Source organism: Meles meles, chromosome 2 (genome assembly GCF_922984935.1).
Source record: "Meles meles chromosome 2, mMelMel3.1 paternal haplotype, whole genome shotgun sequence".
NCBI lineage: Eukaryota > Metazoa > Chordata > Mammalia > Carnivora > Mustelidae > Meles > Meles meles.
In genome coordinates this window covers 137762813-137774979 of record NC_060067.1, presented here as the reverse complement: position 1 = coordinate 137774979, position 12167 = coordinate 137762813, and the positions used below count along the sequence as shown (strand labels likewise).

General features: G+C 36.5%; 1 protein-coding gene across 3 annotated transcripts in view; it reads right to left on the bottom strand.

Moving 5' to 3' along the window:
• TLL1 (tolloid like 1) overlaps positions 1 to 12167 on the bottom strand; it is a 219166-nt gene that overhangs the window by 57201 nt on the left and 149798 nt on the right. For 2 of the 3 annotated variants that reach the window (XM_045998280.1, XM_045998281.1), the window contains exons 10-12: positions 11003 to 11105; positions 8712 to 8828; positions 7391 to 7536 (exon numbers count right to left, since the gene is read on the bottom strand). The exons of the other annotated variant lie outside the window; for it this stretch is intronic. In XM_045998280.1, coding sequence (XP_045854236.1) covers positions 7391 to 7536; positions 8712 to 8828; positions 11003 to 11105 — 366 coding nt within the window. The remainder of the gene's footprint in view (positions 1 to 7390; positions 7537 to 8711; positions 8829 to 11002; positions 11106 to 12167) is intronic. 3 annotated transcript variants of the gene reach the window in all.

The following is a 12167-nucleotide window of genomic DNA, read 5'->3' as shown; positions in this document are numbered from 1 at the left end:
CAGCCTTAAAAAGGAAGGAAATCCTTTCAAGTGCTACAACATGGATGAACCTTGTGGATGTTACACTGAGTGAAATAAGAATCAGAAAAAGGCAAGAACCAGATGATTCCACTTACATGAGGTACCTAGTCAAATTCATAGTGACAGAAAGTAGAAATGTGGTTGCCAGCACTTGGAGGCAGGGGAGAAAGAGGAGTTATTTGGGGGTATAAAGTTTCAGTTTTGCAAGATGAAAAGAGATTTGGGGACTGGTTGCACAATGTGTATGAACCTAACACTACTGAACTGTACACTTTAAAAATGGTTAGGATAGTAAATTTTGTATTTTTTAATTTTACTATAATAATGAAAACAACCCTCTCCTATGACTGTTAGAATGTAGTTTTAAAATATAATTAATATAATCCACTACACAAATGATTCAACTTCTACAAATAATATAATTTAAAATTGTATACCCAGGGAACAATGCTAAACTCATTATTTTCTTTGGAGGAAAAAATGTTCAATGAAAGTGTGACTAAAAAACAACATAAATTAGCATTCATCCTTAAAAATTAATTTGGAGAATTTCCATATCTGTGTAGATTTCCCATATGTATACTACTACATACACTCTTGTTAAAATGATAAAAATAAATTAATTTTAATAATGGGAATATTGCAGTAGAGTCTAAGACATAATGCTATCAACAAAAGGAATTTTATAAAAAAGGAGAAAAGTGGGGCACCTGGGTGGCTCAGTGGGTTAAAGCCTCTGCCTTCAGCTCAGGTCATGATCCCAGAGTCCTGGGCTCAAGCCCCGCATCGGGCTCTCTGCTCAGCGGTGAGCCTGCTTCCTCCTCTCTCTGCTTCTGCCTGCCTCTCTGCCTACTTGTCTGTCAAATAAGTAATAAAATCTTAAAAAAAAATAAGAGAGAAAAGCTTAATAAAGATCATTGTTTTAAAATTTGTTACTATCAGTGCTCGCTTCAGCAGCACATATACTAAAATTTGTTACTATCAGACTTAGTATTTCATTATCTAATAATTATTTTATTATTACTATTTAGTATTAATTAATATTAACACACAGATCATTACAGCTCGAAAACAGAAAAAATATATACATCCAACCATGTGATAATGAAAATCATGAGTCTGGGTTAGGTCTATTTCCATGTAACTTGGATTTTTTAATGCTGCCATTCTAGTTTTTTCTTTCATGACAATTACTTTTAACTCACTCTTAAATTTAATAAATGTTCATTGAAGGGTGCCTGGGTGGTTCAGTTGGTTAAGTGGCTGCCTTTGGCTCGGTCATGATCCCAGAGTCCCAGGATCAAGTCCTGCATCGGGCTCCCAGCTCCACAGGGAGTCTGCTTCTCCCTCTGTCTTTCTTCCCTCTCATGCTCTCTCTCACTCTCTTTCTCAAATGAAAATAAATAAAATCTTAAAAAAATATATTCACTGAAAAATTACTATTGACAGAAAATATACACTTGACAATATATAAACAGTGGTGAATAAAACAGACATGTCCCTGACTGACAAACATATGCTAATTAAACACTAACACTGGGGCCCCAGGAAGAGGGACAGCAGCCCCTGAGTCTTAACTGTCTCCTGCCCGTAGTAGTTCTGCACTCACGGGTCTAAGGGGCTCCCCTGTGAGCAGCCCCCATGTTGGCCAGCCCCTCCCTCGGGCCTGGACCCTCGAGTTTCCGTGTTGGGGTGGAACAAGGGTGTAAATATTTATAGTTTTTTTATACCTGTTGTAAAACGAGGGGCAGCAAACATGGGTTTTATAAAGGGGACACAGATGTATATTTTGGTAACAAATGCACAAATGAAGACAGCTATAAAGGGAAAGATTTAATAATATGAGAGCATATAGACGCCTCTCTCTGCTACCAGGACCTGGGTTCAATAGGGTACAGTCCATGGAATGGATTTCAGTCACAATGCTACTAATTATGAACTGTGTGACCTTGGGCAAGTTTATTTAAATGAACACATGCTAATCTTTCAGAGTAGAAATACAGCCTAAACCATAAATCTGAAGAGCTACTTAATTATATTTTAAATCATCAACCAATATGTATTCTTAGCCAAACATCCAAAAACAGTAAATGGCAAACAGAAAAATGTTAACTAATTAAGATCTCTTTGTCTTGGCTTCCTAGGTCATTTAAAAGACTACTTAACTTAAACAATATAAAATATTTAAAGGAATTAAAGGATTACTTGTAGTCAGGCAATCCTCAAAGTATCAAGATAAGAACTTTTGAACATAGTTTATAATTGTGCAGCTTGCAGTAATAATGAGTAAGACTATTAAACATTTGTGATTTTTCTAAGGGAAGTACAACCAAATCAGAGTATACAGAAAGGCTGACAAGTACCTCAAACTTAATCCCACTTAAATTAATGTATGTGGGGAATTCAGTGTAAACATAAGTAAGCTCCAGATTTATTTTACTTCTTCTCTGCTTTGTGGACATTTCTTGGAAGTTGTCACTATAAACATTTCCAATCTCCCAAATTTTTCTCTTCTGTATTTCTGCACACTGAAAGTGCTCACACAAAACAGTAATATAGAGGTTTCTTTCAAATAACTCCAAAATTATTTCTGACATGATCTACATCCACGTTCAAACCTACTGCAGTATTGGCCTTAAGAAGCAACATGTCAATAACTACTAGAGAAGAACAAGATTCCCAAACGGTAAAATTACAGACATATCAGAAGTCTATTGACCTCCAAACAGTATCTTTCCTTCTCAAAGATACCTGAAATTCATTAGTAAAGGCCCTTATTCAGATTTTCTTTCTGTACTCACATTAAAATCTAAGTAGCATTGAAGACCTAAAGTCACAATATAAATTCACAGAAAGGTATAAATAATAGATAACTATTAAGTTCTTTATGGTGGATTTCAACAAAATGATGGACATATTTGTATTTAGGCCCCTTTTATCTAAGGGGAAAGTGTAACATAGAGAATAAAACAAAAATAAAAGTTACAAAAATAAGAGGGTTTTTTTTTTTAGATTTTTTAATTTATTTGGCAGACAGAGATCACAAGTACGCAGAGAGGCATGCAGAGAGAGAGAGAGGAGGAAGCAGGCTCCCCGCTGAATAGAGAGCCCAACGCGGGACTCGATTCCAAGACCCTGAGATCATGATCTGAGCTGAAGGTAGAGGCTTTAACCCACTGAGCTGCCCAGGCGCCCCCAGAATAAGAGTTTTTTAATAAAGGCAAAGACTGATATCAATGAATAAAACTGTTTGATCAGACAAAACCACAAAACACTAAGAAGTGGTAAGAACTTTTATACTTATACATCTTCAAAATAAAATGTAAAAGCCAAAGACTGAAAATATATTATGTAAATAAAAATAAATTTATATAAACAGATACAAATCAACTAGGTGAAACAAATCACCTAATGACCACCAGAACAAATTAAAAATGTATACATGATTGATTCTCAGTATTCATGGTAGTTAAGTTCTATAAAGTTGCTGAAAACACTGAATTAGTAAATACTGATTCATTCCTTCTGAGAAAATACAGAATTGGGTTCTGGTGAGCTTCTGGTCAACCAATCATTCATAACCTAGTTTTATGTGTGTTTCTCTTTAAAGACACCTTAATATATGTTGCCAATTCATTAATACAATTCACAGCTAACTGCATTATAATGCACGCCTGAACAATGTTTATCTAACACATACATTTTCTCCACAAAACACATCATAGCTGGGGATGAGCATGTCAGATGACTCAAATATTGTGCAGCTCTGTGCATGTCCATGAATGACCCAGAAAACACCATGAGTATTGACTTGGGGGTTACATATAAATTTTAGTTAGTATGCAAGTTTGCAGATACAGAAATCTATGAATAATGAATATTGATTATACGTGGATTTTTTTTTAAATTTTATTTATTTATTTGAGAGAGAATGAGTGAGAGAGAGCATGAGAGAGGAGAAGGTCAGAGGGAGAGGCAGACTCTCCAAAGAGCTGGGAGCCCGATGCGGGACTCAATCCTGGAAGTCCGGGATCATGACCTGAGCCAAAGGCAGTCACCCAACCAACTGAGCCACCCAGGCGCCCTATACCTGCTTTTTGATGCTGGTTTTGTACTTACTTAAATGATACTAGGTGAATGGCATAAGTTCATCTCCCTTACCTAGAAGATTTAGATGATATATTAGAACATTTCTAAACTCCTTGTCACTTCTGAATTTCTTAGAACTGAGGATCTATCTAAATTGAGCCATACGGCATATCAGCTCCTGCATAAACTAAACTCTTCTTAGCTGTCTAGGCTTGCCTCCTTCTGCACAGAAATTTATGTATATGTGATAAAATAAGGATATATTACTTTCTACCCACCAATCATCATGCACTCTCACACTCCTTTACCTATAATCCATCCATTTTCCCATCCCCCCATCATCATGTATGAATCACACATCTAACGGTGTTGGAAATATGGTGATCAACAAGATAGGTTAAGATTCTTACGCTTTGGTGATCATATTTTAGTGAGACAGACAGTAACCATGTAAATGAACAGATCCATAACATAAATCCCAGCAGTAGTCAGCACAAGAAATTAAAATGAAACAGAATAATGGTGTATAGACAGATAATTATAGGTCAGAATATATTTTAAATAGAGTTACCAAGCAAGGACTTTCTAAGGAGGCAATGAGTAAGAGATCCAAATGAAATGAGAGGAATAAGAACATAGATTTAGAGGGAGAAGAGCATCCATGACAAATGCCATAAGGTTGAATAAACTTGGTATTTTCATGGAAGAGAAAGAAGACCAAAGAGATCGACTCAGAGAGAGTGTGATGCAGCTTGGGACCAATTGTGGGTTGTCTTGGTCTAGGATCACTAAGTCTGGGTTTTATTTTAGGTGTGATAGAAAACCCCTGAAAGAAATTTTTTTAAAGATTTATTTATTTATTTTAGAGAGAAAGAGCACATAAGTAGGGGGAGGGGCAAAGGGAAACAGAGAGGGATAGAGAGAATCTCAAGCAGACTCCCTGTTGAGTATAGAGCCTGATGTGGGGCTCGATCTCACAACTTTGAGATCATGACCTGAGCCAAAATCAAGAGTTGGCCACTTAATTGACTGAGCCACACAGGTGCTCCCCTGGCCCCAAAAGAATTTAAGCATTGTGTTATGATCTAACTTACACTGTAAAAGTGTCACTCTGGTTACTGTGGATCAGGACATGCAGGAGAAGAGAAGAGAGGTGACATTTTCACCAAGTTCCAAGAGAAGGGGCAGCAGTGGGAACATAGTAGTGGCCAGAAAGCTGGGATCAAGTGGTCATGTTTGGGGCATTGTTGAAGACAAAGCAAATGAAATTTGTTAACTGATCAGCCTCAGAGTTTAAGAGAAAAAGTGGAATCGGGGCTAGTTCTTAAGTAAATAGTGACATACGAAAATAGTAAATACTAAAATCGGGAAGACTGAGTTAGTGAGTAGGACAAGACAATCAAAGATTTGGTCTGGTCATCTGAAGATGAGAGGCCTACCATATATTTAAATATGTCCAGTATATAAACAAAGCAAGATGAAACATAAGGAAATATAGTAAGATGAAAAAAGGACAGGAACCTAGAGAAAACAAATAAAAAGTAGTGTCAATGCCAAACATGACATGACTTTTCCCCAGTCCCAAATCTTGGTAATAATTTATTCATTTGCTCAATCAACAAATATTTATTAAGCAACCACTCTGTGTCAGGCATGGATCTAAGTGCCCGAGATGTAACTCTTTCCTACATGTCCTTTCACTATCCTATTTTTGAGGAATACCACTGTAACTATATTGGCAGTAAAGAAAAAACTACCAACCAACAAAGCCTTCTGCATCTCAGGAATTGTATCTCAATTTTTAAATGCGTGGAATTCCTTTTTAGATGCATTCATTGACATCACTTCTGCAATAGGAGAATTCCATAAAGCATTGATTTATATACTCAAAGTTTATCTCTTAATCATTTGGACAACATCACAAAATATAAGTAGTGATCTCATTAGACAGATCATTTTTACTGAACCTGTTATTTTGGTCTAAATAGCAGGTGAATCCTATCCTGTTTTAGTTCACTGTTAACAATAAGGTGGTCTATTTGAATAATGTTTGCAACATTATTGATCCAGTAAAATAACAAAATCCAAATATGAATCAAATAATCTCAAGAACAAAGCAAGGTTCAAATTGCAAAATGATCGGGAGCATATAATACAACATCATGACCATATAAGAGAAGAAAATAAAAGGCCATATGTCTGGGAAATTAAAGGGCACATGCAAAAGGGTGAAGATAAGTACTGAAGAAATACATTACACAGCTCTCATGTGCAGGTAAGAGTCTCTGGGCTTCTAGGTAATGCCTGGGCTCTGCTGATGTTTCTGCTATGTGGACAGAGACACCTGCACACTCACTGCTCTCAGAGCATACCCTGGCACTGGAGGGGTTCTCTACTGCCTTTCCATTGCCAGGACAGAGACTCAGCCTTCGAACCAGAGAAGAAATCATCTTCAGTTATGGCATCTGGATCTTAACCCTGTCTGGACCTACCACCATCATTTCGTCATTCCTTCTCATTTCACTGGTGGGCTCTCAATTTCTAGACTGATTCTTTGATTTAAACATACTATGGAGTTCACGATAAAGTCCTCCATCTTTTGGCTTCCAGGCCCTAACTCAGGCCCCCCAGCCCCACTAAAATGACTCATTAGCCGGCTTGGTAGTTTAGGACCCAGACTTTCCTCCAGAATTCTGCCTAACCTTTGGTTTATTGTGCCTTCACCAAATAACATAACATAGGTGCTGATCTCCTCCCTGATATATATTTTTGATGAAATCAAAAGCTAAAAACACTTGAATCTCCATTTTTGATATAAACAGTTTTCCACGTAATGATGAAAAGGTGAAAAATGGATTTTCTCCATAACAACAACCACCACCACCAAAAATGAAGGTCTACCTTTTAACATCTTAGTTTAGAAAAGAAATAAAAGTTCTATTATTTAATGGACTCTTCAAGCAGTCTTGTGAAACAAGCCTGTGCATTTGTCAAAGGAAGCTATTGTCAGTACTTCAAACATTCTAATTCAAATAGCACAGATAATGTAAACTCACTTTAATCTTCTTGAAAATGTCTGCGACAAGAGGAAAGGAGAAGAAAAAAAACCTCTTTCACTCTTGATGTTACATTTTATAGGCATTCCTTTGCTTCTTCACTGATTAAAATGCTGATTAAAAAGCTGATTCTCTGGTTCTTTGCTTATTTAATGAGGATGCCCTTAAATGGCACTGTCATTTATGGAGGGTATGTTCCGTGAAGGGTGCCTGAAACACTTTACCTCAAAGGCCTGAAAGGTCAATCCAACATAGTAGTCTTCTGACACTGTTATTTTCCACACACATTCCTTCATCGGTCTGTAGTCATCAGGATAATTAGGAGACTGAATCTGCCCTTCATTTTTACGTATCTCACCTCCACAGATCGCTGAGGGTGAAAATAAGCAAATAAATAAACCTAGACCTGACATTTCATTTTCATTTTCTTCTGAGATAACATTTTTGCTCAGTGCCTGTAGCTGAGTGCATAAAGACCGGACTATAAAAAAATCAAAGTTGGCTGGTTGTACTGCTCTAAATATTTAGATGGTTAAAAACCTAGTCAGCTAACTATAAATATTAGATAATGACACAGGAATATATGATTTTTTTTATCACAGTTTCTTTACATCTTTACCAAAAACAGTATTTTTTTTTTAACTTTTAAAAACTGTTCGAGATTTTGCAAGTGTGTTCTATGTGGTAGAATATTCTAGCATATTCTGTATGATTTCCCTGAACTGGATCTTACAGTCTTTTGGGCTTAGGTAAAACAGCCGATCAAGAAAGACGCTCCACAGGATTCTCTGGGCCTCTAGCAGCGAGCTAGCATCATGTGCTCAACATCTGTGGCTCCATCCAAACAATTCCTTTCACTGCCATCCAGTTAATCTCTACAGCAAAATGCTTCCGTTTACTTAAATTATAAGGGAAGCAGAACTCTCCTGTCTTCTAAATTACCTAAACCCTGTGCTAGCAGAAGTAGGCGCAAGACAGGTCTCTTCTGCCCACAACCCAGCAAAACAAAACAAAACAAAAAAGGCTATTTTTTAAAGCCAGGACACACAATGCCACTTTGTTGTTTCAGAGAAGTATAGAACAAAGCAGTTGGTAAATTCTCCCTTGAATGCTGACTCTCTCACTTAGACAAAGCATGCTCCAGAAATGTACACAATTACTTTCTGTGCAGTTTCCTGTAACAGAGAATTTCAGCAGCATAGGCACTAAATAAACACAAATTTAATTCAAAGGAAAAATCATAATTGCTTCATGACATTTTAATACTATCATGGAAACAATGGAAATTTGGGTCATTCCCTCCCACACACATATCCCTACATACATTTATATGTTACTATGTCACTGGTACCAAGAAAGAGGTTCTTGCAATTTAATTTTACCGAGCATTTTTCATAAAAGCAGTCTTGTAAGTATTATAACACAGATTTAGAAAACTTCATAATTAAAATGTACTTACAGTATCATTCTAGTGATACAGAGAGAAAGGAAATTTCTGCTAAGAGATGTAAGGGGAAGTCATCTCTAAAACTTAATGGGACTTACCTTCATAGACCGCTGCAAAGCCTTTTCCCACCCAGTTACTGCTGCTACGAAACTCAATCCACATTCTGCTGTCTGTAGAGGTAAGAACTTCAGGCAACTTGTCCCCACAGAATCTACCTAAAAGAAATAAAAGAATAAAGAGAGACTCCTAAATACAACTCTATATTCTAATTACTTTCCATACTAGCTACACATTTTATATTTATATATAAATATATATATATATATATATAATCCGATTTGGTTCCTATACTCCATCCCGAGTAATTAGAGCTATAAGTATGCTTAGTATTTACTTAACAAAGGTGGATGAATAAAAGAATCTCTTCATATCTATTTATAAATTACTGGAACATACCATTCTCAGATTAACAGACTGACATTAGTCTTACTGTCTACAGAATTAAGAAGCAGTTAGTGCTAAGGACATATTTGTAAAAGGTCACGTGATACATCAAGGTAGAAAACTACAAGTGGTCCTGAGAAACTGGCTCCAAATGTCAGACCGGTCCTTGCAGAGGAAACTTGGTTGGGGATGTGTCTCAGCCCAAGCAGAGTTCTTTGTCCTGTGGGGCTCAATGACGACCCATCAGGGAGACCCACATGCTGCTCCAGGGTCCACATTCCATCTCATGTACAAAGTCATAATCCATTGTGCAGTTGGCAGGATGACAAACAGGACCTGAAGACTTGCACGGGAGTTCTCAATGTTCTCTAATTATGTATCCACAGGCAAATATAATACCAAATGAATATAATAACTACCTGTCATTCCTTCTGCCTTCCCTCAACCTCCCATAAATATATGTTGGCTAACTGTGTGTCTGCCACTGTGCTTTAAATTTCCATAGGATGATAAAATGGTTAAATCTGGCAATCCACATGAAATAATTTTATCAACTAATACATTACCAACCATTTCCCCCGGAAGTGATGTCATACAATATGAAAAATGGTAGTCCACTTAAAATAAATTCATACTAATGGTCAACAGGTGAAGAAGTGTCTTCCAAATGGCAAAGTAAATTAAGAGCATGTAAGACAGCAATGTTTCTTAAACCGTAATGTGCCTATGAAATGCCAGGGAGTCTGTTAAAATACAATCTCTAATTCAGAAAGTGGGGAAGGGCGCCTGAATTTCTACCCCTCTAACAAGGATCCTGATGCTGCCTGTCTGACAGGTACACTTCAAGGCACAGGTCTCAGGGGAAAAAATGGGGAAAATTTTCCACATGAAAACGATGACCACTCCGAACCAGTCTGTTGACCCACTATACGCCAAAGCGTGTAATGCTGCCGGCGTTCTAAAAAGAAGTGTGCTCCACTATTTCACTTTATATTTGGCTCTTCAATATGAATTTAATGAAATGTTTTCTTTGGAACACATGTACCTATAGTACAGATTGCTTCACCTAGGCTAAGAAACACAATGCTCAAGACAATGTTTTCCTCAACCTGACTTACCACCTTCCTTCAACTCTTTATTTTTTCTTACGTTTAAACATTTCTAGATGTCTTGGACTTCCTAAGACTTTTAATACACTTTTAATACAACAGTGCCCATTCAGCGGGTTTTGGATATTAAGGAAAAAAAGATCTGTATGGCATATAAATGCAACTGAGCAAAGCTACCTCTAATAATCCAGGAAAAGTTGCCATTTCAAAGAAAAATCAGTATTAGTGTAGATGCTTACATGCTCACAACAGCTCTCACCTTTAAGTAAAACAGAGGGCAACGGTAAAGTGCCTCATGCAAGTTAATGGTGTGGTCTGTGGTTACATGTTGGCAGCAGACCTTTGTGAGCACCAAATCTGAACTACAGTTTATGACACACACAAAGTACAAATGCCTCTTCTCAGCTGCAAAAACTCTCTGAGAAGCACAACCATGACGTCCACAGTGAGAGCTAACATGGGTGGCAGGAGAAACCAGCTACCAAACACAGACCTAGGGGCTCATATTCCACTGCCTTAGCCAACAAAACAAAACACATACACGTGCTCCAGCTTTGTTTATCTGGGTTTCTCATTAAAGTGGTGATTATCGAATTAAAAATACATGTGGAGGCTATTCTCAGTCATCACATTTAGATCCAAGTAGTTCCTCATAACTTAAGCTAGTTTAAAATCAATCTCTCTATTGATCTGTCTGTATTTTGCTGTGGTTGAAAAGAGTACAATAAAAATTAAAATGTGAGCCACATACGTTTCTAAGTCTAAGATGCTCTTGAAAGAATCTACTTAAAAGGACAGACTAGATGAATGCCCACACAGACGGTGAAGAGTCTTACCAAGGAGAGGTGATTTCCTCCAGTACCCATCTCTCACTTCAATGTAGTCATACCAGCACAAACTGCTTTTGTATAGGTCCATTGTGGTAAAATTTAAAACAATCTGTGAATTGAAGCAAAATGACACAAAGAGTAAAATGATTGTGACTGCACACGGTTATTTGCATCCTGGAGATGAGAAACCCAGGACTACTATGAAAACAGATTCATAGCTAATTCTTTCTTTTTTTTCTGTTAGTATTCCCTTAATATTTTTTTCTTAACAAACACCTCAAAAAAAAAAAAAGAATATTTTCTTGTTCTCATTAATGTTTGACAATATGGGAGCACAAAGTCAGCAGTTAAACTAAACATTTTAGCAATTAAACCAAAGTTCCTATAAAGGTATTTTAACAGTTGTGAAGCCAACAGAAATCTTTATTCAAAGAATTTATTTTGAATTTTTTAAGATAAACAGGACTTAAACCATGAGAAATTCTAATTTGCCATGAATGTCTTCTTTTTAATAATTTATTTCAAAGACAACCAGTCAGACATGTATAATTATATTAAAAATTACCACCATGTCCCATATTCCAAGAACATAATATTATTGTGTATGTTGAAATGTTTTAAATACAGCTCTTAACTTTGAATTTATCCGTGTTAACTATAATCAAAGGCAGATGTCACTATGCTTCTCTAGATCCAAGGATATATACTCAAGGACCTCTCAAGTTAAAAGATCTTGCACATGACCCCTTATTCCATACTTTGTTTTGAAATGATGCTGCTCTTTGTTAAGATAATTCAGGTAATTCAAGAACAACTCTAGGAAAGACACTTTTCTTACTGCTTTACAAAACCCTTTATTTTTCAAATAACTCTTTTTCTACTTGATTACACCAAATGTAGAGCCAAACTAGCATGAGAAATATACCTATCTGAAGTGAAATTCATTTGGAAAATAGTTTTTTTGATATTCCAAAATTCATTCTAACTCTCTCTGCTTAAAATATCTAAGATGCCCAACGTGTGAGGTGAACCTATTTTTTACTTGAAGCTGCAATGGACTTTGGCCCAAAGCAACCAATTATGAGTATTTGAATAAATGCTTCTAATATAAAACCATAGGTTGTAACAATATTTAAATACTCCTTTGGTAACAAAATCTGAATTTATATTT